Source organism: Xiphophorus couchianus, chromosome 4, assembly GCF_001444195.1.
Source record: "Xiphophorus couchianus chromosome 4, X_couchianus-1.0, whole genome shotgun sequence".
Taxonomy (NCBI): Eukaryota; Metazoa; Chordata; class Actinopteri; order Cyprinodontiformes; family Poeciliidae; genus Xiphophorus; species Xiphophorus couchianus.
The window spans coordinates 16,588,867-16,616,210 of NC_040231.1; the positions used below are offsets into that span (position 1 = coordinate 16,588,867).

The 27,344-nt window shown below is 37.1% G+C and overlaps 2 protein-coding genes across 2 annotated transcripts; both read left to right on the top strand.

The window, feature by feature from the left end:
* The first annotated feature begins 541 nt into the window (after window positions 1–541).
* Window positions 542–14,280, top strand: aqp9b (aquaporin 9b). The gene is made up of 6 exons (XM_028015882.1): window positions 542–736; window positions 1,389–1,515; window positions 5,825–5,962; window positions 6,371–6,489; window positions 8,521–8,738; window positions 13,027–14,280. Exons 1-6 carry the CDS (start codon window positions 635–637, stop codon window positions 13,187–13,189), a joined length of 867 nt encoding a protein of 288 aa, XP_027871683.1. The 5' UTR covers window positions 542–634; the 3' UTR covers window positions 13,190–14,280.
* Window positions 14,281–17,182: 2,902 nt separating this feature from the next.
* On the top strand, window positions 17,183–27,113 carry lipca (lipase, hepatic a). The gene is made up of 9 exons (XM_028015880.1): window positions 17,183–17,446; window positions 19,767–19,945; window positions 20,862–21,041; window positions 21,110–21,227; window positions 22,559–22,792; window positions 24,474–24,716; window positions 25,894–26,008; window positions 26,335–26,553; window positions 26,706–27,113. Exons 1-9 carry the CDS (start codon window positions 17,365–17,367, stop codon window positions 26,836–26,838), a joined length of 1,503 nt encoding a protein of 500 aa, XP_027871681.1. The 5' UTR covers window positions 17,183–17,364; the 3' UTR covers window positions 26,839–27,113.
* Window positions 27,114–27,344: the final 231 nt, after the last annotated feature.

Here is a 27,344-nt window from a genome sequence, read left to right on the forward strand (position 1 = left end):
CATTTTAAGGATGCTTATTGGTCCTCCGAAAACGATGAAAACTAGGGTATTATCACCAACTTGAAAATTGGACGTTATGATGGTAACACTTTGTTTTCGTCAACAACTCAGGCGGACGTAAGAGCTCCGCGCAACGCAAATAATGTCCCGACAGAAACACGTTGGCTAAATAATTAACTCAAGGAGGAATTTTAATAATCGAGGTACTCGAATCATTCGAGGAACCGTTTCAGCCCTAGTTATTTTAGCAATAACCTATTTACAGTTTAATAAATATTCCTATTTGCCTCTAAAAGCAAAAACAAATCTGACAAATTAAGTTGAGATTTTGTTTCCTTTTTCTTATTTATTGTAAAACTAATATTTCTTGAGTAGAGGAACTTGAATGTGTCTTGTTTGGGTCTGAATTGCGCTGATCCAGATATTATTATTGTAATAATAATTATATCTTTTAAAGTGGACCTCTTGTGGTTGTCCCAGGAAACAGAAGCAGGGAGCTTAGCGCGTCCGGCAGTGGGAGGCGACAGCCTGCGCTCTCAGCTCCGCACTGCCTCCATCAGAGCTGTTGGCTGTTTGTTGTGATCGGAGGAAGGCATCAAATAGTCCCAGAAAACAACATTGACAGTAATAAAGCATGGAAGAAGAGAGCAGGAGGAAGATGAAGGAGAAATTTGGCCTGAGGCGGGACATGTCCAAGGAGTTCCTGGCGGAGTTTCTGGGGATTTTTGTCCTGATCGTGAGTATTATTCCTCCCTCCCTCTGCACCTGTCATCCTGCTTAAACCTCCGCTTTAAAGCTGCTAATAAGAGTCTCTGCGGACTGACCGCTGTCCCTCAAATGCCTCTGCTAGCAGATAATTGGAGGCTCTCTGAGGAGAAGATGGAACTAATGTGATTTTTTATGGCTTTCTCCTCACACATAATGTGTTTCTTAAAGCTACAAGGTTGTAAAAAGTAGATAATGATTGAAGTTTATCAAATAATATGCAGAGCAGCACTGTGTTATCTTCCAGTAGAGTTCCAGCCTCCACCTGAAACCCTCTGAGCTGCAGCTGTCACCTCAAAGAGAAGAAAAAAGTCTGCTTTAATGTCTGGGACGGCCCATCAGAGGGTTGATGCATCTTCCACAACAACCCTCTTTATTTGTGGATGACTGCTTTCGCCTCAACCCCCCCCCCCCCAACCCTCTAAATTACTTGTGCATTTTACCTAATAAGTGAGGGATTAATTATTGTTTTGAGCTCCAGCTTGGACAAATTGTCTGTGGCAGTCAGAGGCTGTTTGTGGACAAGAGGGCTAGTGTAAATGGTGATCTTAATTGGAATGATTAGAAACAATGAGGCTTTTCTAGCTGCGCTCTTTGTGTTTTTGTTCTTGTCTGTGTCCCAGCTCTTTGGATGCGGTTCAGTGGCCCAGACGGTGCTGAGTAAAGGGGCTCTGGGAGAGCCGCTCACCATCCACGTCGGTTTCACCCTGGGAGTCATGATGGCCGTCTACATGGCGGGGGGAGTGTCAGGTAAGAGACGCTCACACGTTGGATTCAGACCGGTTTTCTCCAGGTCGACTTTGATTCCTGATTGGCAGGTCAAATATAGAAAAAAAATATTACAATTCTTCCATTTTCTCAACCAAAACTGTGCACTTTCCCCAGTTAAATCGATAAATTGATGTCACTTTGTGTCGTACACCTGGAGAAAAAGCTGCGCTCACTTAAACCGTTTCTGATTTGCTTACTCATATTATTTTAACAATATATGTAGATTTTTTTTTCTTGTATTATTTCTCTTTTTCTTGTCATCAAGTTATTTTATTATTGTTTTTGTGCAGTTTTAAACTGGTTTTTAAAGTGGTATATAAATAAATTTGACTCTGACATGTAAAAGTTTGTTGATGTTTTTTTAAACGTTTCCTCCAAAAAGCTGAATGATTTCCAAGCCAAATATTCTTTCAATATGATTAGGAAATAATTAATCAGACTGTTAGTTTCTGCAGTGATGCAAGTGATAAATCCTTTAGTTTATAATGACAAAAACAGGCAAAATAATGTAATATGATAATTGGAAAAAAAAAGTACTCTAGTAAAAAAAAACAACAACAACCAATTAGCGGATATTTAAGATAGTCTAGGTTTTGTTTGTGATATTTAAAAAATTACTTTACTCGTTTTTACATTTGTTAATTCATGCAGTAATTTGCGATTTAAGACCCAAAGAAGCACATATCCAGGTATAAATATCAGGCAGGATCAAATGTAATGGTGCAGTTCAAATTAATTATGTCCCTTTTTGATCCTGCAAACATTTCAGTTTTTGAGTTTTTACTTTCTGGCAGTGAGAAGGAACGCTTTAATGTTTTGACTTTAAAAAATGTTTAATTATCCTCAAAGTACCTTTGCTGCAAACTTACGTGAACACTACAAAAAGTAATTTCAGAGGTTATTAAATGTTAGAAATTGAAATTATTACACATTTAATCAAGCATATTAGTTTGTAAATCCCAAATTTAATTTTGATTATAATCTAATTTCAGTATATTTAACCTTTACCAAGTCCATAAATCTTTTGCTTTTTTGAAACAAAGCAGATTATCAAAATGATGACCAATAATTTGTTTGAATTGAGGTGTTTAGTTGCGCAAATACATTTATTCAATTAATTGTAATTTGACTAATTTGGTTTTTACACTCACATAATTTCAATTCAGAAATGTGGATTAATTCTGCAGCAGCAAAAAGCATCTTCATCCTGAGACAGACAACGGTGGTGAGAAAAATATTTATTCTTTATTCAGACGGGTTACTGGCTGTCTCTAGCAAAGCAAAAAAAAAAATTTAAAAATCACTTTAATCTATTTGTTATTAATGGCTGTGTAGAGATAACTGTATAATTATTTGTACTCCTGTCAGCTTTACATGTAATGTTGCTGCCATTAGACCAAGAAGTTTATTTCTGTCACTGAGATAAAAATGTCTCTCAAAAGTGATAAAACATAAAAAGAAATTGTGTGTGTATTTACATTTATACACATATAAAAAGAAATTCAATGTCATAAATTGATTCTAAGCTTCTCAAATATCAACTAAGAGGAGTTGCAACACTCCAACCATGCTTGTTTTTGCTGAGCAGCATCTCTGCAGGTCTCCACTGTTATTTTAGCAACTTGTCTTTGGTGATGAAGCTGAAGTCTTTCAGACCGGAAGGCCTCTGTGCCATCATCCTAATCTTTCACTCAGGATTCTGTCTGAGTTGCTTCAAAATGTTGTTGCTTCTTCCAGTCGGAAAAATAAAAAACCTTTTTACCTAAATCTCTCAGGTTTGTCAGCAGTCATATTTTCTCAACTAAAGCTGAATATTCTGCAACAGAATATACAGCTTTAGCAGCAAAAACATGTGGCGTATTTTTAAATTAGTTGGAGTATTTCCAGTATGTTGGCTCTTATTTGTTTTTGTAGTAAACTTTTAATACTTTTTTTTTGTTTGAGACGTTGCATGTTTGGACAATTTTTCTGTCTGGTTTGGGAAGCTGTGAAGCTGAGTGGTCTGAGGATGCGTAACCATAGCAACAAGGTGGTTTCTTTTTACAACTTGGAGCATCTTATTAGCATCGCAAAAGATCCAATAATATCTAAACTACAACGTATATATATATATATAAATATATAGTTTCAATATTAAACAATATTATGAATCTATTCAGACTTTAATACACTTATAAAATATATTATGATTATTACTATCATAGTCAGCCTATAGCCACATAAAAATGTTTCTTTTTCTAGGTATATGTTTCAGTAAAATTAACATTGTTCTTTTACTCTATGAACTACTGACAACGTGTCTCTGGAATTCAAAGCAAAACTTTAGTATTTATTTTCAGAAAAAGAGTTCAGAAATCAACATTTGGTGGAATAACCAGGAGGTTTTCAATGGGGTTCAGTGCAGTGGACTCTTAGTTTTTTCAGAGCTGTGCAGCAAACCCATATATGTCAGTCCTGTGGTATAAAAATCATTAGCCAGCATGGCTAACGCTGGTCAATGCACACCTGGTTAGTCTGTGCAACAGCATCAGAATAATAATGACTATTATGTCTTTTTTGTGAGGTAAAATCAAGGTAATAAAAAAAAATCTACTTGAACAAGTAGAAAATAAAATTTTCCTCCACTTTCAGGACGGTTCTGTATTTTACAGAATCATTTATGACTTTTACGGTTGGTGTATGTTTCTCTCTTTGGAGTAAACCTTCAGATTAACAGAAGATTAAGCCATGAATCGACGCTAGAGACGAATGTTGTGATTTTTCAACAATCGGCTCCCTATTAAGAGCAGCTTGGAGACTTCAGAAGAATAGCAGAAAAGCCAGAGGACAGAGAGGTTAATATATGGAAAGCTTTTGCTGCATGACTGGGCCATTTGGTCCGCAGCTTGGTGGGAAGCTTCTGTCCAACGACATCTCTGAAGATGATCGTAGGTATTGGACTAATGAGCTTTACAGGGGCATGGGTCTGTGGAGATGAGGGGGGTCAGGTGTGACAAGCCCGGCTCTCTGGGCTTCCCTGGCAGAGCGGCCCCATAGGAGAAGAAAACTCAATTGGTATCACTTTGTAGTCTGCAAATTTTAGCTGACAGTGTATGGTAAGTGTGACACATCATGGTCACTCTAATGACCTGCAGTCTACGTGTGCCTTAAGCAGATTCAGGCAGATTATGTCAGAAGCAATTCGGGCAGGCCGGGCCGGCTGCTTGTCGTGGCCGGTGTTTGTGAACAGGATGGGGAGATTAACAATGAGCGCATGGCTGATACCCCCCAGTGGTGTTACCCCAGAGAGGTCAAAGCCAAGATCCCAGAGTGTTAAATAAATGACCCCACACTTGGTAACAATTGGCTGGAATGTGCTCAACACTTCGCTTCAGGACAAAATATGGGAAAACAGATCTGAGGGAGCACAAACCCAGAAGAGTGAGCCGGAAAGTGTTGGCTGAATGGAAGAGGTTTGGTGATCACTGCATGAATCTGCAGGCCACTGAGGTTTGATCTGCAAAACGTCTTGAATTTCAATTGTGCAAAACCTAAGAGAAAGTCAAAATGGAAGAGCTGGTGGGGGAAAAAACGATGTCCTGCATGCAAGAATAAAAGCAGATTTTATAAAAAAATAGCTACATTTACTCAGTTACATTGAAAAATGTAACTTTTAGGAATATATTTTTTGCGCTGTTCTGTTTACTTTTACTAGGACTCTCCACCCACTGAGCGTAATTTCACTGGATGATGAAGAAGCATATTTTAACCAGAAAGACACACACACACACACCTGCAGTTTCATATTGATTTTTTTCCCCTTTTTTTGTTATTTATATGAATTACTTTCAATTTGACCTTTAAAATTTCCATTTATTTTATATTTTGTTCCGTCTAATGTTATTTTTACATATTAAATAATTTGTTTTCACAAGTTACTCAGTTCTTGAGTAGCTTTTTTACTCAAAAATCTAAATAATTTTTTAGATTTCTAGTTTTTACTTCTACTTAGTAATAATATGTATAAGTAGTGCTACTCTTACTTGGTAACTCCGATTATAAGTGCATCAAATTGGGAAATATGTTTTCTTAAAGTTAAAGGCAGTAAAAGTAGAAAAAATCTCAAACGTTTTGATGTCAGTATTACTTTAGCTTTTAAATACAACAAAAAAGTCTGTAGAAAAATCACTTAAAATGAGCAAATATGGTTTTTTTGTGACTTTTTGTTGTATAAAAATATAAGTAGTTTTAAAAACCTTTTAATTTTTCGCTGTCACTCTAAGATGTTGACGTTTCTTGATTTCTCCAGGAGCCCATGTGAACCCGGCTGTGTCTTTGGCCATGGTGATTCTGGGGAAGCTGCCTCTGAAGAAGTTCCCCGTCTACGTGGTGGCGCAGTTCCTCGGAGCATTCGCCGGTTCCTGTGCCGTCTTTGGGTTGTATTACGGTGAGCTTAAATGTAGAAAGTGTGGCAAAACAAAGAGCAGAGAAATGTCCAGGGTTTCCCCCAGTGTATTACAAGCCTGGCGGGCCACCAGGCTTTACTTCTGCCCTCACCAGACTAAACATTGCTTATTTATTGAGGTCTTTTTAAAATGTTTGCATTTTTTAAGACTTTATGGTTGGTGTTCAGGTATTAATATTCCAATCTTTTAACAACACATAATTATCAAGTCATATTTTCAAATTTCCTGTGAACTTTAAGCATTTTTTAACTCAGGAACACGACAGGCTGCTGGATGAACGACTGTCCCAGCATTCAACCGCCAGGCGTAGCAAGTTTTCTGGGGAAACTTTTAAGCCTTTTTTTTTTTTTTTTTTTTATACATCTGGTGGTTAATTTTTCTCTCCTCAGATGCTTTGATGGACTACACCGGTGGAGATCTTGCAGTTACTGGTGAAAATGCAACAGCCAACATATTTGCATCTTATCCTGCAAAACATCTGTCAGTGCTAAACGGGTTTGTTGACCAGGTGAAGTTCAAAATTTATATTTCTGATCGTGACCGTCTCAGATATATATATCTTAAAGAAATTTATGATAATGTTTTTTTGAATTACACAGGTTTGAAGTGAATATTTAGGTTTTACCTCAAACTTATCATGGTGTTATGTCTGTGGGATAATTTATAAAAACTGGATAAGCTGACAAACTCGAGTTAAGTTAATCTGCTATTTTAAAGAAAAGTGTTCTAGATTTGATTAAAAATATGTTTGACTGGCTTTTAGATACCAAAAGATCCAATTAAACAATAAAAATATTAGAAATAACTAAGACAAAACAGGTTTTTTTTTAGAAAATAGTCAATTCAAGTTAAAGTGCCCTTTCCATTCTGTAATATTTCTGGTAAAATTGAGTACAAACGCTAAAAACAAATTTATTTTTTTGTTTTGACATATTCACACAGTGAGATACTTTTGACTTTTGTTTGTTTTTAAAAAATAAAATAAAATACTGATGCCACACTTGTTGGTCATTTTAACTCCTGCAGGTGTTTCCAGCTCTTCGGGTTAAAAATAATTTATTTTAATATTTTATTTCAAAACTGAACCTACCCATTATGGACAGGTTTCAAGTCCTGCTGGAAAGTTAAAATATTTAGAAGCTATTAGAAATACTCTCATATTTTTTGGTAGATGACTTTGGATGGTAATTAGTGAGGAGAAAAAATGTCCAAAAGTTAAATATGTAGTTAAAGGGATTTTTTTCAGTGTAAAGACAATATTACTATGGTAAATATATATTTACCTGAAGGCTTTTTACACATCTTTATCAGGTTGGACGCAGATTTAATGTGTACAAATGTTTTTGAGATGTTTTGTGCAGGTGACATTATATTTAAATTATTTCAAAACCTGCAGCAGAAGACCAGATCATTTAAAAGTTAAAACCCTGGATTTGGCACAGACCTGAGAAAGATTTTAGTGTCTCCAATCAAAATACAGAACTGTAACAGTTTAGTTGTTTGAATTAAGGTTCCTTTAGGTGAGACGCAAAAATAATTTCCTTTGTACTCATGTTATAAATGTTTGAATTATTTTGCTAATTAATCTTTCACATGTTTTCTGGAGTTGGAGCTTCTGAAATTTGGTGTGATGTGACGAGAAAAAATCCAGAAAATCTTCATTTATATTGATAAAAGAAAAATTAAACGTGAAGATTTAGCTTTTAACAGATTTTATATTTAACAATATACAATTGATGCAGATAGTGTAACAAATACATAAATATATTGTAAAATATATTTTTAGCTTTATATCATGTTACAAGGTTACTCCCTCATCAAAACATACCTGGAGTTTTGATTTGATTCTTTCATGCATGTTTGAGAAATCCTTTAATCTCCATGGCAACCATTCAGCTGTGCGAAACGCCTGGGTGGACCAAGAACCGCCTCTTCCACTCAGATCCTTCAGACTAGCCAGCAGCAATTAGCAAACACTTGGTGGAACTGTGCATCTGCTCATTAAATGAGATGCTTCTCAGAGTAACGCTGGTAAAAATGTCGTTAAAGGGTTAATAGAGGAGTCATGACTTCTTGAAGGCGAAGTGTCAGAGAGTTTTTAAAGAGACAGAGACCTAATTTCAAGACATCAAATCAGGAACTCAAATTTCTTTTAAGTCAATTTTGATTCTATAACATCTTAAAGTAACATAGTTACTTGACTGTGCCATAAAATGACACTACGTGGCAGGAAAATCCATGATTGTGCCCCTTGAAGCCGTCTCACGCACCGTGAAACAGGAATAGAGACCCCCTAATAGGCTTAGAGAAACACAGATCAGAGGTCATTGCAGCAGATGAGAGGACTCAAAAACTTCCTCTCAAGAAGCAAATTCAGCAGCTAAAGCAAACCCAAGGGCAAGGATGGGGGAGCATCCTGCTCCAAAGCCTGCGCCAGAGCCCCGGTCGATCAAAAGACCCAAAACAAATTCATTGTCCTTTCCTTTCCTGATATTCAGAACAATGTTTTAATAATTATTCGATGCTTCTGCTTCGAAAGGTTATTGCCACTGGAGCGCTGGTCCTGTGCATCCTGGCCATCACTGACAGGAAGAACATCGGCGCCCCAAAAGGCATGGAGCCGCTCTGCATCGGCCTGACCATCATGGCCATCGGCGTCTCCATGGGTCTGAACTGCGGCTATCCCATAAACCCGGCTCGAGATCTCGGCCCGAGGCTCTTCACCGCTGTGGCTGGCTGGGGGATGGAGGTGTTCAGGTAATTTAGGTCTTTATTAGTGAGAAAAAGCTTCAAAACTAATAGAAACTGGTGAAAATCTGGTCTCTGGCCTTCTCTATGGAGAGCTTCCAGCACTGTTTCTGTTCCTGTCCAATCTGAATTAATATTTTAAACACTATACATGTTTAAAAGGAACAGTTTCTCCCACATATAAATATGAAATATTTAAAAGTTTATTTCAAAAATAGAACCACTGTATGTTCCTTAGACTCGAATGTCAAAGCTGCACGCAACATCTTATGTCTTCAACTTAAATATTAATAAGCCAAAGTTCAAAAAATGAAAAATAAATACAGCTCGCTAATGTAATTTTGTTACAGCCGAATTTTAGAGATACTGCATGGTTCCAGGACTGGGACGAGGTTTTATACATGAGGTGCACAAAGAAGCAATGGTTTCTGTTTTAGATGCTTCTCAACAGTCACAGGCATGAAAAGCAAGTTTAAAATGGAGAAGATGTCTAAAAACTAACTTTACAATGCAGTGGATTCAAAATATTTAATCAAATTTAAATAATTATTATAAATATTACAGTAATAATAATTTCTTGAAATGAACAAACTGATCAGTTCATTACAGCAGACATCGGGTACAAGAAAAATGTCCAAGCTGTGACCACAAATTTAAAAGAAAATCCGTGCAGAGATCCTAAGTTTGTTTCTGAAATACTAAAATATTGCTTTTTAAGGTTCTGTGATGTTTTTCCAGCTTTAAAAACGCCGCTGAGTTGTTGGTTTTTTTTGTTTTAGTTTCCCTGAACACATTCTCAGTCTGGGCACAATGATTTAGGTTTTAATTCAAAGCCAAATTGGTGTGATCGACACATTCCTGCGGCCGCCTCGTCGGGCTCGGTGTTCGGATGGTTGGTAAATACGTCTGTGCCTTTGCCCTCGGCGGCCGTCATCCTTGACCCCGCTCTGGACCAATCTGTTTAACCCCTGCCCCTGAAAGCGTCTGTGCATGTCGCTGCTTAAAGGCATTGAGACTGACTGCTATGGTTGTCAAACGAAGAACAAAACGCTGCTGGGGTAAAAATGTCTAGAAAGTCCAGACCGGTGCAGTAATAAGGCTGCTCAGTTAATCTCAGGGTGTGTGAAAGCAACTTTTTTTAAAAAAAAATCTAGTTTGAAAATGATACTGAAATCTAAATACAATATGGGAGATGTTGCTCCAGATGTGGATCCTTCAGCTATAAATGGATTTACAGATGTAAAATGTTTGAATTTCATGCATTTAAAGCATCCTGCCGAGTTTGTTACAGTTAAATAAAACTAACAAAATAACAAAACTGAAAATGAGAAACATTTTTGTTAACTGAAAAGAATAAAACCAGAAAATAAAACTAATGCTAAAATACTAAAATTATAGATATAACATTCTTTGTTTTAATGTTTATGAATCTACTTATTAGCCTTTTGAACTGATGTGAAATTGGTTTATTTTTTGCCCCACAAAAGCAGTTTATGTCATCATTACGTTACTTCACGCTCCCCCTGGTGGCGCTGTACGATGGCAGCAAAAGTTTGGAGAAAACGTTTTGTTCAACAATAATTTCATACGTTTTTTGAAAATTGTATCTTCTGTTATGCAACCGATGCATACGTAATCACAATACTTTGAAATTTTGTCCACAGTCTTGAATTCTGCACCTGAAAATTAACCAAATTTAGAAAACAAAAAATACTCTAATTTCTACTATATCTAATAAAACCCAAGCTGAAACTAAACAATATTTAACTAATAAAAACTAGAAACAAAAACTCTCCATGAAATAAAACTGAAATATAATGAAAATATTACATCCCTGTCTCCTACCATGATAATTTCAGTACATTTGTTTTTCTTTGCTCAGTTGTGACCCAGAGAGAGTCCATCTCCTGAGCTGATCAGCAGATATAAGTCTCTAATCCAGACGTCTGCCACCTCCAGCTTCCTGACGGAGAGACTCAGTCTAATTCAGACGACTGTTTACGTCTGTCCATCTATCCTTTTACCTCCATGGACCTTACCACAGGGGCCACTTTTCATTGGCTGATGCCCATTTTACGTAGTAGAGCGGCTACAACGTGCTTGGCCATCTCACAAACAAACACACGCTTCCCATTAGCTAAGTACAGCATAATGGCAGTACTGATACACCTTGAAGCCTGTCTGCTACACAGTCTTACGTTAGCTAAACAGATCAATATGCAATGTGTCTGTATCTGACATACACTAAAGGTTTTATTTTAGCAGAAAAGGCTTTGGACTAAACTGTTACTGGTGTTAGCCACTCTAGCACCAAGTACAGTGTATCAGGCCTAGACACACTCAAACATTTGCCAACAAACCACAGGAATCACCCACTGATTTCAAAAGTAACCTACAAAACGATGAATGCCCGACTTATCCAGCCTTGCAAGAACAATAGGCATCAGTGATCTTGTCCGCAGCTATATTGATGTAGAGGGTGTGTGGATCTGTCTTTTTCCTCATCGAGCGAAAGCATTTTGCTGTGACGTGCACACCTTGCTCGAACACCTTGATCTCATCCAAAAAAGATGACCTGAACTTCTTAGTTCCTCAGTCCATTGTAGTAGCTGATATATTGTGAAAATTCGGTAGTAATGATGCACTAATCGAGTCAGAAATACACTGCAGAGAATCAGTCGAAGTGGAAGACGCCATGTTGACATAGAAACAACGCGCCAAGAGGCTTTGTTTGTGAGACTTGAAGCCACGTGGGATTTTCTAGGTCAGCTGTGGGCGGAGTTTGGTAAGGTCCATTAACGGCCCACACCATGACACTGACCTGCCATACTCTGTAATCTCAGTAAACCAGTTCAAAGGGACTCAGAATAAGAGCGAGGACACAACAACAAGCAGAGGACTGTTCTGTAATCCACAATAAATGGGTGGTTACACCAGACTGAATAAACAATGTGTGTTTTTGTTTTTTTTATGTGGATTTTTATTTTATATAGTATTGGATGAATTACCACAATTTTCGGCCTATAAGCCGCTACTTTAACCCCCACGCTTTGAATCATGCAGCTCATAGCCCGGTGCTGCTTTTCTGTGGATTTTTCTTCAACCACCAGGGGGCTCTGTAGCAGGAAGTGAATCATTGGAAGTCAAAATTGGAAATCAAAGAAGAAAGTGCTGAGTTTCAAGCACATGCTGGCAGCAGGCACGACTGAGAAATGTTTTCAAACTCATACCCCCTCATCATGGAAACCACACGAAGAAGTTTTTAAGTTGAAGGCTATCGATCTTTCAGTACAGATTGATAGCCGCTGCACGTACGAATCCATGGCTCGGCGTTATAGACGCAGGGCTGCGTCCTTTAATAGCAGATGTATTCAGGACACAGTCCTCTGCTGCGTCCTTGTGGAAAACCGAGAGCGGCGGAGAGACCAGCGGTTTATAGCCTGGTGGGGCTTATATTTGTACGTCTCCAGTTTTCTTTCTTTCTTTTCTTAACTTTGTGGGTGAGGCTTATAGTGAGGTGCGCTCTACAGTCCGGAAAATACGGTAGAAGAAAATGACTGATCTATTAAGAAACTGATCAGAATCTCAGCGTATCCTGATAAACCCAACTTGCTCCGTAAATCTGCGTAGTGGTATCAACCTTCCAGACCGCTCAGGTCTTCTGGTTCTGCATCCCCAAAACCAGAACCAGTGTAAAGATAAAATTAATGAACATTTAAAATAAGGAAAACAACAAGAATTGACGTAAAACAACAAGACATAAATAAATAAAGCAAAAGCCGAGGAATAAAAATTTATTTTAAGGAGTTTTTCCAAACAACCAGAGTTATAATTGGAAGGTTTACAACAACACATATTCATGAGCTACAAGGGCCCAGTCAAAGTCCACAGCCAAATACAATACAAATACTGGAGCAAAACTATAGATGTTAATGGCTATTCTCCATACAATCTCACTGAGATTTAATTATTTTAGAGAGAAGAGAAATCAAAAATATCCCTAACTAGATGTGAAACAGCAAAGTATTATTGTTGGAGAACTTAAGTACTTTAACACCAAACCATTTATACGTTTCCTTGTTTTATTCACAATTCATTTATACGTTTCCTTGTTTTATTCACAAGTTTGACTGTCAAAGTGTTTAGTTTAATAGACTTTTATGATTTGACAAAATTCTGCCAGAGACAAAAGTAAAACTCTTTTAGCATAGAATAAAGTTTACAGAACGGTGAGCATCAGGAAGTTAAATAGTTTGCTGGATTTAGCCGTAGCTTAATGATGGTGTCCTGTGTGCAGAGCTGGAGGCTGCTGGTGGTGGATCCCTGTGGCCGGGCCCATGGTGGGCGGAGCGGTCGGAGCCGGGATTTACTTTCTCTTCATCGACTTGCACCAACCTGAGCCGCAGAAACAGGACGACAACAATGTTCAGGACAAATACGAAATCATTGCCATGACTTAAAGGGAGTCAAAGGAAACAAACTGAGCATCAATTTCTTAATAAAAGCAGGAAAGAAATATCCAAAATATCTTTCACTAGTTGGAGTCATGACTCTCATTAATGACAAAATGATGCACATTCCAGGTGTTTTTTTTAAAGTAATTGGCTAAAATATATTTTCCTGCTGAACATTTTGTATTCGGATAAACAATAGCCATGCAATATAAACACAAAATGTAGTAGTGAAATGTGAACATTTACTGTGAAAATTTAGCTTTTTACACTTTTTCATGAACTTTCTTGTGGGGAAGAAGAGTGACTTTCTTCTTTTTTACTTCTGCATGCTTGTAAAAATGTGCTTTGGTTTGAAGTATTAGAGCTTTTATACAATCTACAGACAATCCAGCCTTAAATAATTTGCGTAGTATTACTTAATGTTTAACATAGTGTCATTGTATTGCTTTACAGATCCAGGGCACATTTCTATTTCAGGCCATCATTGCATGCATCTTACCTGATTGGGAAGAGGATGTGGATTTAGGGTCTGATTTACTGAAGTCAGCAGGTTTAAAATCACTGATTGAACAACGACAAGAGCAGGAACACCGTTTGAAAGAGTAAAAACAGGAAATAAATTTGTGCTTCTTGATGAAAATGTGATATAAAGACTGCTACAACAAACCTGGGCATGAATTTGTTATACCAGAAAGCACTTAGTGTGATTTTACAGCAGCCCAGAGGTTGGCTAATGCACAACAGCATTTAATTTTAAGAGTTTGTTCTGACTTCAGATCACGACTTGGATGTTCTTTCTTAAAGCACATTAAATATTTCCATATTTGGTCTGTTTATTGTAAAGAAATTTAAAGTTTGGGGTCTTTAAAGAAGTTGAGTATATTCCTTTTTAATTACCTCAGTGAAACATTGTTTTTAATTCACCATATCTTTGCTTGAACTTTGTTTTAGATAACTGATTTGGACCAAGTTTCATTGTCTTGTAAACAGGAGAAAACAGGAAGTAAAGTTTGTTGTGAACAAAAATATGTGGCATGTTAATAGAAGTAAGTTTTGTAGTCGATCTGTGCAGAATAAAGTTATTTTTTTCACTTAAATGGTTTTATTTTTCTTCATTTATATGAAAATAAAATGTAAAAAGTAAGAGGTCAAAACAGTTGGGATTTTTTTTTTACAAAATAAATCAGCTCTGACTTTTAAATCCACATTTAAAAAATTGTAAACACTTTCAAATTCGTTCCCAACAAATGGTTTAAACTTTACACACACTTTCATACCTGTCAGGAGTTTCTTCAGCATGCAACCATTTTTCTTTGGGCACCAAGTCTACAAGTAAAATGTGTCACATAATCATCTGTTTGCACAAGTAGAAACCAACATAGAGGATTGAATAGCTACAAAAGCGTGGAAAAATGGACATAACTTTTATAACATCCTACAGGCAGTTTTAATGCTGCGTTAACTTTTTATGTTTAGATCAAGTTACAAACGTTAACATTTGGGCACTTCCATTAGAAATAGTTTTAAATAAATAAATTCAGTCTGTTTTTTATTCCTACCCAAGCCTTCGTCTCCCAAAAGCAGATGTTGTTTCCTAGCACTTTCTTTCTGGCTGTGGTTTAAATAAAAGATAGAAAGAGGGAAAACTTATGTAACTTCCCGGAGAATGGACGAAGATGGTTTGTGGTTCAGAGGCTTTCCTTTCATGAACCTGCAGGGAGCGTCAGATGTGTATTTTTCCACATTCATGTTAGCATCTCTCATTCTAAACCAAATTTGTGATTTAAGCTTTGTGTTTCAGCTGCGTACACGTTGGAGTTTAACACTTTCTAACGCCGTTACACCCACAGAAAATAGTTAGAAAAGACAGTAAGGTCATCTGGGTCACGCAAAATGAGCATTTAAGAGCATCATTTATCCTAAAGTCTCAAAGACAGGAGGCTTGTGTAAGATGAAATATGTCTGGACTTTGACTGGTCCACACATGAACATGCTTTGAACCTGTATCTGCATTGATCTGAATTGCAGCTCTTGCTGTACATTTAGGGTCATTGTCCTGCTGGAGGATGATCCCAGTCTAAAGTCTTTTTCTGCCTCCAGCATGTTTTCCACTGGGACTGAAATATATTAAGCTCAATCAGTTTTAAGCTCCTCCGTCTCCTACAAAAAAGGTTTTTAAAAAACGCAGCATGACAACATGGCCACCATGTTGAATGTTGTGTTCAGGTTGATGTGCGTGTTTAGGTTTGGACCACATGTGGCATCTAACAAAAAACTGCATAAAATGCCTTTTTTGACATGACGATGTTTTTAAAAGACCAAATAAATCGATGATTTATAAACTCCTTTGTTCTTGTTTGCTAAGGCTGTAAGTTTAAACGACCACATCCTGGTTTGCATCACTTTCAAATGATGAACTCAGCAGAGCCTTCCTGAGATGCTAAAAGTTGGAAACATTCTTTTCTAACTTGGCGCTTCGTTAAAACCTCTCCAGGACTTTTCCCCACAGACAGGTGTGTTTTTCCTAACAAAAAAAAAAAAAAACACACCTGTCTGTGTTTTTTGTGGTCTTCACTGCAAAAAATACAACGTATTACCAAGTAATTTTGGTGTAAATTTTAGTGTAAATATCTTAAGACTTGAAATAAGACAAAACTAACTTACAGGTAACTTTTAGAAAACTATAGGTGCGTGGTTTTAAGTTAAAAATGAAATGGTAATTGTTACATTGGCAGATTATTTCGCTTAAAGTGGAATTTTCCCACAATGTTGCGTCACGTTTACTAAAATGTACCTGGCTCAGGCTGAAGGGGATCATAAGATTGAGAGTAACCAGGCAATGAAGCAACATTGTTGCTCCAAGCAGGACTTTGGTTTGTTGTTCCCATTTGTTGTCATTTCCAATGTTGGGCCTTAAAAAAAAGCACCTGTTTATTCTCAACATGCAGCTTCAGTGCAGTGATTGTGAGAACCACAAGGGCGTGTTTTGTACAACAGTCCAGCAGAAACAGCAGTTCAAACGATCAATTACGTTTAAAAACATATCAGAAATTAAAGAGGCGTCCAGCTGTCTTGCTGTGTTTTCAGAGCAGTGAATTAACGACCTTTTCCCTGGACTGGTTTCAGGTATCAGCCTGACTGAGGTCAATGCTGTGAGCAGGTTCAGTACACAGACAGGGTTAATGATCACACTGCGGTCAGACAGACCCCAACATCTCAGTAGCTTTCAACCCAAAAACGCCTCTTTACTTTTCTCTCAAGTGAGGATAAGAAATTAGGAAGAAGTTTTATGTTAATCCTTTATAAATTACATAAAACATTTAACGAATTGTCACCAGGTTACAAAAAAATATTCTCTGTAAGTTGTCTATGTATTTTTTTCAACTGAATTATTTAGGTTAACATCCATTTTTCTCAACCCGGTCAGGTTTTTATTCTAATTTGATTTAGAGAAATCCGATCTTCTGACTAAATCGATTACATTTTTGTGACATCGTCAGTTCATTTCTCATCCAAAAACGACTCGTCACTCATTGATCCCAGATTCTCAGGAAACCGACCCAGATGTGAGACCAAGTCATGCATTTTGATACTGCTGTTTCTGCTGGACTGTTGTACAAAACACGCCCATGTGGTTCTCACAATCACTGCACCGAAGCTGCATGTTGAGGATAAACAGGTGCTTTTTTTTAAGGCCCAACATTGGAAATAACAAATGGGAACAACAAACCAAAGTCCTGCTTGGAGCAACAATGTTGCTTCATTGCCTGGTTACTCTCAATCTTATGATCCCCTTCAGCCTGAGCCAGGTACATTTTAGTAAACGTGACGCAACATTGTGGGAAAATTCCACTTTAAGGACTCTTATTTTAATGACTGGTGTAATGCTTGATGGATGAGTGTGTTGAGGGTTTCGTCTGCAGCAGGTTTCAGCCATGTTCTCTTTCTGCCCATACCTTCAGTCTTTCACAACGTGTTGAAAGTACACGGCGACACCTCAACCAATCAGGTCAGCACTGAAACCACCTGATGTCTGAACCAGGACTTCACCTTTCTGTCCGTTCAGAGCGGTACGATGATCTCACCTCAGATTTCTGGACAGCTATGATGCTTCTCTGACACAGCTTCAAAACCCTTCAGGTCTAAACGCCCGGTTCTGAGGAAATATCAACCGTGAAGTCATGTCTGCGCTCAGACTCTTGTGCTGTTTGCTGATAGCATGTTGCCTCAGTGAGGGGAAGAGAACTAAAGGAAGCAGAGAAAGTAAGTATCAATTGACTGAAAAATGTGACATAAAAGACATTTTTGTTGCTTTATCTTAAATGGAAAATTCATAAAGACAGAACTGATATTGTGAGTAGTTCTAGTTTATATTTGCACTGGTCCACAAAGTCCTTAAATACATCTTGTACTTTATTATATAAATGACATAAAATTTAAACTAACTCAACCAGATATACAGAGTTTTATTTCAGCACAACACAAGAAATTAAATGACCACTTAAAACGATCAGTTTCTCTGATTTTACCCTTTATTGATATATGTTTGAGTAAAATGAACATTGTTCTTTTATTCTATGAACTACTGACAGCATGTCTCTGAAAATCAAAGCAAAACTTTAGTATTTATTTGCAGAAAAAGAGAAATGGTCAAAATAAGAGATGCAGTGATACCAGACCTCAAATAATGCTAAGAAAACATTATTTTCATTTAGAAATAACAATACTAATGTTTTAACTCAGAAATCAATGTTTGGTGGAATAACCAGAAGGTTTTCAATGGGGTTTAGTCCAGCGGACTCTTCATTTTTTCCAGATTTTTATATTTTAAACAAATTTCCAAGTCGCTTGGTGCAAAAGTGCTCAGATTTTACTTGTTCTATTGAAAATGTTGCCACTTTTACCCATTTTTTGATTCCTAATTTTGATTTAAACCATCTTTGAAATGTTTTTTGTTCATCTGTACAGTCTGTAAACTTCTAATATCAAACAAACAAACTGGAAAAAATGTTTTTTGAACCACCTTAAAATTTTCAACCAAATCAGAATGATAGCTTGAGCAAAACTGGTAAATTAAAGTAATTTTTCAAAGACGGCTCAAAGAAATATTTGTTCAGTGCAGTTCAAACCAATAAGAATAATTAATCAAATCAGGACGGCGCTTTATCTATCATTATAATCTTCACATGTGGTTACGGTTGTTGTTTGTAGCTCCTGGCAAGCAAACGGATCCATCTGTTTAAGCTTATGTATATTTGAAAACTTTATATACACGGCATGTTTATTTATGCCAAAATGTGGCAACAAAAGTCAGCAAATCATGTCTTTAAAAATCTGAATTCGTTTTAGTTTTATATGTGGACATGGATAATCCAGTGTTGCAGTGAAGAGACCAAAGAAAGAAAAAGCAAATCAAAGAGAGTCCATATCTGCTCAGAAGGTTTAATAGTTAACTTCAGATTGAGCAGCAAAAAGGAACTTGATCTTTGATGTGAATATCAAAAGAGTGAAAACCAACAAATGTCGTGAGAGATATTTTGGTCAGAATCTGCAGGATTTCGTTCCTATTCCAAGAGAAACTCTTTTTTTATGCTTAGAAAACAATGACGAGTTGATGGGGGAAATGTTTTGCCTAAATTAACCAAAAGAGAGATTAATCTTGCTGAGGCATCTGTGCATGTCTGCCAACAAATCTGTGTAACTTGACAATCAAAACAAAATGTCGAAAGCAAGCGATTAATCAAAAAATCTCACTTTACTGTTTTATGTGTTTAAGTTCCTGTGGAGATCTGGGGAAATATTTACAGAGGTTTGTCACAAACACTTCATTCATTGCCAAAAAAAAAAAAAAAGAGCTGCTGGGATGAAACATTGGCTCATTTTGTGAACAACAAACAAACTTTTTTTTAAAAAATTCAAAGAACCTGTTTATTGAACTCAAGACTGTTTGCGTATTTTTTGTGAGTGTTTTTAATAAAAATTATTTCTGGAATGGAGAGAGGCGTTTTAATGCCATTAACATTAAATTAAAGCTGCACGGTATTTGGACAACCAAGGGCTTTTCTATGTCCTTTTGTTGAGTAAAATCATCAAAACAGTTGAAACGCATGATTGAAATAATGTCCAAATGTTTACATTATATCCATAAGGTACACAGTTTTATCTGGGTTTAAATTACAGGTTATATCACTGCTGTTTAGTTAAATGCTTGTGAGATTTACATTATTTTGTGCGTGCATTAGTTTATATCTCAAATAGACATTATTGAACTCTCTTTAGCGTAGAATAGACATGGATAATTTTAATAATTTAAACCAGATTTGATGTTATTTATATTGAAATATTTGGTGTATAACAAATTAGTGAAGACATTTTCTGATTGTTAAAGTCCAGCTATGAAATCATTTGTTTTGTAAATCAAGTTACTAGTTGGATATACTTTCAAGCGTTGCACATAAATTAAAACTAAAGTGAATTTTAGTGAAATGCAATGTTCACCTCCTAAACCTACATAGTAAACATCCTGATTTCACTGCAACTAAGACAAAAGCATAACGAGCAGCGCCTCTGTTTGCGCTCTGAGGTGCGACGCACCCAGAGGACGTCGTCAGGCTGAAGGAGCCCCATGTCAGCGGTTCCGTGTTCAGGCTGTTTTTGGGAGGTGAGGACACCTGCATGCTGGACCCTCTGCAGCTGCACACTCTCACCTCCTGTGGTTTCAACAGCAGTAATCCCCTCATCATCATCACTCACGGGTGGTCGGTAAGGTCATCTCCTGCTTTCTGCGCACTTCACTGAACACAAAAACTCAGAACCAAGAGAAGAAACGTGTTCAAAAAGGATTACACGCAACGACTACTGCCGTTTGCACATTCAAAAATGTGTTTCAACATTTTTGCTTTGCTACACTGCAAAAACAAAAGATCTTGCCAAGTATTTTTGGTCTTGTTTATAGTGAAAATATCTTAGTACACCTGAAATGCGATAAAATTAATTCATAACTTTTCAGCAAAATATAAAAGCTTATTTTAAGTATCTAATTCCTTAATATTGAGGAAAAAACACATTCCCTCTTATAACATGGGAAAATGTGTTGTCATAAGTGAAATAATTATTTTTTTTCCCATCCATATTAAGGAATTATTGACTTAAAACAAGTTCCTATATCTTGCTAGTTACTTTTAAGTTAGTTTTGTCGGTAACACTATTTGAAGGGGGACATGTTGTGAACATGAATGAGTATTTATGCTTATATCTGTCATCATGAAGTATCATTTAGTAAATAATGACACTTTTAATGCGAAGTTGACCTTTAATTTACTTTTAATGCCAGTTTTAATTGAAAGTGTCATTATTTGATGAATAATGCAAAGTTGACGCTTTAAATGAACTTTCAATGCAACTTTTAGAGCACCTTTGCATTAAAGGTGTCGTTATTTACTGAATGACATGTCATGACAACAGTCGTAAACAATTATTTAGCGTCATTCATGTCGTTGAGTGATGTTATGTCACGTTTATGACAGTCGCATGTCATCAGAAAAAGTGTTACCGTTTTGTCTCATTTCAAGATATTTCCTCTAGAAATTAGACCAAAATTACTTGGTAAGATTTTTGGTTTTTGCACTGTAGGAAAATGAGATTCCAACTTTATGATTTCTTGTTTTTCTCGTTCAAGGTGGACGGTATGTTGGAGAGCTGGGTGGTCCGGATGGCCACAATCCTGAAGAGGAACCTTGTGGATGTTAATGTGGTGATGACTGACTGGCTGCGTCTGGCCCATCAACATTACCCCTTGGCTGTGCAGAGCACTCGCACCGTGGGCAAAGATATAGCTCATCTGCTGCAGTCACTCCAGGTCAGATTCACTAACCAACGTGCAAAAATGTGGAAAAGATGTATTTAAATGTAATAACTCCCAAACAGAGAGAGTACCGGTACCCAGTGAGAAAAGTTCATCTGATCGGATACAGCCTGGGAGCTCACATATCCGGATTCGCTGGAAGCTTCCTGCGGGGTGCCGAGAAGATTGGGAGGATTACTGGTGAGTTTATTTTCTCTTACTGCCTCTCTTCTGACAGATCCAGAAAGGAGAAAGAAAAAGATTGGTGCACAAAACGCAGTAATAACAAAGATAAAATATTGCATACAAATCTGAAATTATGGATCTGGGGAGAGAAAACATCTGGCTGAGGACAGAAGCCGTTTCAGATTTTAGAAATGTGACTCTCCACCAGTTCAGCATTATGTTCAGCATTAGCATTGAAAAAATGATGCCATTTCTAAACACTGTAAGAAAACATACACCATGGTATGAAACTTCTGATTTAATGTTGAACTAAGCAGCCTCTATGTTTAAGACATTTTAAAATACATTTGATAATTTCCAAAGCTCAAAAATTTTAATTTATAACTTTAAATAACTATGGTTGTGTGCCATCATTTTTGTAACCCGTCTTAATCTGAGCCACTGACTGTCTTGAAGGACAGATTTTAAATCAAGAAGAGCTTAAAGGTGAAATATTTCAGCAATCTGGACAGGGTGTGTAATTCTGTAAAACAGACTGAGCAAATCTAAATATAACAATATCTACTAGTAAGGATAAAATGTAAAATACAACATTAAAAACAAACCAAAGTCCAGCAAAACCACAAAAATAAAATAAAAAGTCTTTTGTCATAATATGCACAATTAAGAAAAAATAAATAAATTAAAGAAAATCCATTTTAAAAAATGCATTTGCTATAAAAAGTCAATTAAATGGCTTCTAATTTTTTCATTTAATGTAATTCCAAGCAGTCTGAAAAACAAACAAACCATTTAATCTTTACGTTTACTTTCTAGGGGCAGGTAGGTTTTGTGGATCATTGATACAGGAAGAAAGGAAAATCTCTTAACTCTCAAAAACTGACAATGGAAGAAACTTTGAGGAACATTTATCCAATATTTTTATTTGTTAGAATTGATTGTGCAAATTAAGGTTGAGAGTTTGTTGTGATCCAAAGTGTTACTTTGTTCTAAATGCAGCAGAATAGCTGCATCCTATACAAACACACTGAAATGATTCAGTTTTGATAAAACAGAAAAAAAAAATACTTAAAAACAATATACAGAGCGCCATTCACAAGCTCAATTTCTGAATGAAATCAGGATTTACTGGCACATCTGTAAAGTATCTATTAATAATGACACAAGCAGCCACTTAATCACATTTAAAATTTCTAAACAACTTTAAAAACTTTTCTTTTTTATCAATGTGTTTGTGCTATTTTGGGTTTTTGCATATTTGTAAACTAATGCTCATTATTCTCATTTCTTTTTGCATTCTTTTGGAGAAGTGTCGTTCCTGTTTAAAACATTTCCTGTCCCCGCAGGCCTCGATCCGGCAGGGCCGCTGTTTGAGGGCATGTCTCCCACAGAGAGGCTTTCTCCTGATGATGCGGAGTTCGTCGACGCCATCCACACTTTCACACACGAACGTTTGGGCCTCAGCGTGGGCATCAAGCAAGCTGTGGCGCATTACGACTTCTACCCCAACGGAGGAGACTTCCAGCCCGGATGCAACTTTCATAACATTTATGAACACATAAGCGACTACGGGATCCTTGGTAGGACGAGTAGCACTGAAAACAATTTTAAAATACTGACTTTTAGCTTCTTATTCTCTCAGAAACAAGAGTAGCATAAGTCTCGATGGTTCACTATTTGGATGGAACATTTTATTTCTTTCAAAACCATATTTTTGCTGGAATAAACGTAAAACTGGATTACAGTATTTAGAGAGTCTTGTGAAAGTATTCACACCACTCTCCCTTTTCAGCTCTCATTGTGTTACAATATACTTCCAAGTAATGCTTAAAGGTGAAGTGAACAAAAGGTGCAGGGTTTGCAAAGAATAAAATAAACTGAGAATAGTGGCATGTACCGCTCTGGAAAACATTAATAGTCCACTGCACTGAACCCCTTTTAAAACTTCCTAGTTATTCCACCAAATGTTGATTTCTGAACTCTCCCCGAGTTAAAACATTGGTATTGTTGTTCCTAAATGAATATGAACTTGTTTTCTTTGCATTATTTGAGGTCTGAAAAGCACTGCAGCTTTTTTGTTATTTCGACCATTTCTCATTTTATGCAAATAAAAACGACACTTTTGCTTGGAATTTCAGAGACAAGTTGTCAGTAGTTCATAGAATAAAAGAACAATGTTTATTTAAATCAAACATATAACTATAGAGTAAAATCAGAGAAACAGAACATTTTAAGTGGTCTCTTAATTTTTTCTAGAGCTGCATATATTCAGCACCCCTTACTCTGATCCATCACAGGTCACCTTATTACTGTTTTTAGAGGTTTATTATACATCATTATTTAAAAAACAGCATCATGGAAAAAACAGGAAACACACCAGGGAGGTCAGACTAAAGTTGCCGGAGACGTTTAATGCATAATTAGATTAAATCATCGAGTTCTCTGTCAAGCCGCCATCTGAAAATAGAACGTATGAAGCGACTACGAGCCTACCAAACCAAGCTGTGAACCATAAAACATGCTGGGCAAGAAGATTATTAACCTGAGATGCAACAAGATCTCCGTGGTAAATCTGGAGGAGCTGCAGAGATCATTTTTTGACAGTTCAAATAAAAGTCCCACACCCAAATCTGCTCTTTATGGAGGTATGAGAGGACAAAGGTCACTGATTTTCTTCACGTTTCAGACTTTTAGATGGAAAAAAGAAATGAAAGAAATACTGAAACCCAATAATCGATTTACATCCACTTCCAAATTACACACTACTTTGACCCCCATGTGTCATTTTCAAACCACTGCATGTGGCACAGTGTGTTCAGCTGCTCCAAAATATTTCTGGTTAGTTGCTCTCTGTGCTCTACCATAACATTTTAATTCCTTAATTGCTCTTTCCAAATCAAAACATTGGTGGTTTGGAAGCCACATCTTGGGCAGCAGTTCATCTTTTTGCTTGCCGACGGTTTGATTTTGATGCATTTAATTCCCTCCGGTCCCACAGATGCTGTTCTGGAAACTGTGGTGCCCTTCAATTGAAAACACATCTGCGTAATCTGACAGCGATAGCCACATTAAAGCGACTGTCATCCTTAGGAGCTAATCGGCAACATGTGCCGCTTTGTCCGTGAGCTGCCCCCAGGCGGCAATCAACAATCAGCGCAGAGCTGAGATAAATACAGCGAGAAGATGTGACAGAAAGATGCCACTATTGTATGATCCGACCCTCACAGTAATGTGTGCTGTTTTGTCCTGCTTTCCTCACAGGCTTTGAACAGACGGTGAAGTGCGCTCATGAGCGCTCCGTCCATCTGTTCATGGACTCGCTGCTGAATGAAGACAAGCAGAGCATGGCCTACAGGTGCAGCGACAACAGCGCTTTCGTCAGGGGCATCTGCTTGGACTGCCGGAAAAACCGCTGCAACACCCTGGGCTACAACATCAAGAAGGTCCGAACAGCGAGGAGCAAGAAGCTCTACCTGAAAACAAGATCCCGGATGCCTTACAAACGTGAGAATGAACTCTGAGAATAATGAGAATTTATACATATCATTATTATTTGTCTGTAATTATTGAGGTAAACAAAAATATTGTTCTTTTGAGGCCATTTTCAGGTGATAATGGCATAAAAATGCAAGTTCACCATTTTAAAGACTAATAAGATTTAAACTTGTAAAGAACACTTCACATCAGGATTTTAATAAAACCCAACAACCAAAAACAATAAATAAAAACAGATAAAGTCACTGTAAGCAAAACAGCTGGTCCAATTTTTTTTTAATCACAATTAAAATGATCAAGTTCACCTTAATTCATCATACAGTTAATTGATTGCTGATTGAAACAGGCTTACTTAACACTTTTTTCATATTACGCCATGTTACAACCTCAACCTTCAGTGTTTTTAAGTGAGACTTTATGTGACAGATCAACTCAAAATAGTGCATGATTATGAAGCTGAATGAAAACAGTTCATGCACTGCAAAAACAAAATCTTACCAAGTATTCTGGGTCCGGTTATAGTGCAAATATCTCAGTTCACTTGAAATAAGGGAAAACTAACTTACATGCAACTTCTCAGCAACACAGAAAAACTCGTTTTAAGAAAATAATTCCTTAATGTCGATGAAAAAGTACTAGTTCCACTGGCAGATTATTTCACTTATAACATGGGAAAAATATCTTGCTACAAGTTAAATAATCTGCCAACGGAACCAGTACTTTTACATAAATATTACAGAATTATTGACTTAAACCCAGCTCATATTTCTTGCTGAGAAGTTATATGCAAGTTAATTTTGTCTCATTTCAAGTGTACTGGGTTATTTGCACTAGAAACTGGACCAAAAATACTTGGTAAGATTTTTTGTTTTTGCAGTGTGATTTTCTGCAATTACGTTTAAAAAATTCTGAAAAGTGTGGCGTGCATATATACTTAGTTCCCTTTAATCGTATACTGCCAAACAAAAAAAATAAATTCGGTGCAATCAAAAGCCTTCAAGTTCAGCTGTGTGTAATTTAATCTTTAACATAAAGATCAAATTAATATAAATGCAGCTGGTCTAGTGGGAGCTTTCAAATGTGGAAAAAGTAAGATGTGTGAATACTTTTTCAAGGCATGGTGGTGTCTGTGTGTTTTCCACGAATCAAAAGCTGTTTGGTTAGTTTCTCGCTCTTTTTTCTGCAGTCTATCATTACCAGTTCAGGATCCAGTTTGTTAATCAGACGGAGGAAATCAAGCCGACCCTCATCATCTCCCTCCAAGGAACTGAGAATGAGAGCGGAGAGTTGTTCATCACAATGTGAGTACTGCAGCAGATCTGGTGCAGCGCGCATCTGTGCTTTCAGAGAGAAAAACCAACTTAACAACAGCAGCTGACAAACAAACTGCTGCATGACAGAAAACATGAATACGAATTGAATAAATTACTACAGCAGGACATGATTCATTCACAGTTATGCTGTGTTTATGCTATGTGCATCAAAGAGCTTTAAACAAACCACTGCCTGCAGAAAAAAACTCAACTGATTTCCTGCTGTGGGCCTTCGCGTCAGCAAGCCGTCACTCTCCAACAACAACATGAGGATTAAACGATAGCCTTGTTTTTATTTACTCCCCTCGATGCAGAGATGAAGGCATTCGTGAAAACACAACTCTTTCCTTCCTGATTACGCTGGACAAAGACTTGGGGGAGCTGATGATGCTGAAGCTGAGTTGGGAAGTGTCTGATATGTGGAAGAACGTGTGGACTCGCATGCAGAGCATCTTTCTGTGGGGCGGCCAGGAGAGCAAACCTCAGATGATGTTGGGAAAAATCAGCGTCAAAGCAGGAGAGACACAGGACAGGTACAGCGCACCGTACTGAAATTTCAAATCGTAGTTCCACATCTGACAGTGGAAAGCATCTGGGCTTTTGATGCCATCTAGTGGACACTTCATCGGTATTTAAGCTTTTATCTTACAGTGTAACCACATTGTAATGTTTTGGTTTTTTTCAGGACATCATTTTGTTCCATGAATAATGATGGACAACAAATCGAAGTTGCTCAAGATAAAGTGTTTGTGCGCTGCAAAGAGGATGAACCGGCGCGCCACAGGAGAAAGCACAGCAGACTGGTTCAAATTAATTAATCCGCTCAACAGACTAAATGATACCTAATGGTCTCTTCATGATGAAGCTTTGCATAGTAAGAAATCAGCAAAAAATAAATAATTGAGGGGGAAAATTAACTGAGAAGTTTGTCTGGAAGTTAAAAACAAGCAACCTGTTGACACTGTGTTTACAATGAAGTGTGATGAATGATGGGTTGATTAATAAACTACATCTTTTTCAGTTGACAACATAAGTTAGGATAAGTCTGTAGGTTTTATAAACCATGTTCATTACATTGTTTGCACAAAATCATTCCCAAACACTGGAGATTTCACCAGCTCAGTTCTGCTTATTTTGAGCTCCTTTCAGTGTGAGCTGTTTTAGAGAATCTTGTTATTTTAAACATCAACATCTACACTCGCACATAAAAATGGCAGAATCAGTAGAAACATAGCCTCCTGACCAAAAATGCAGAAGTGGTTTCTGGTCAACAACTAAACATTTGTCATTTCCAGCAGCCATTGTATAGCGCATACAGCGGTAA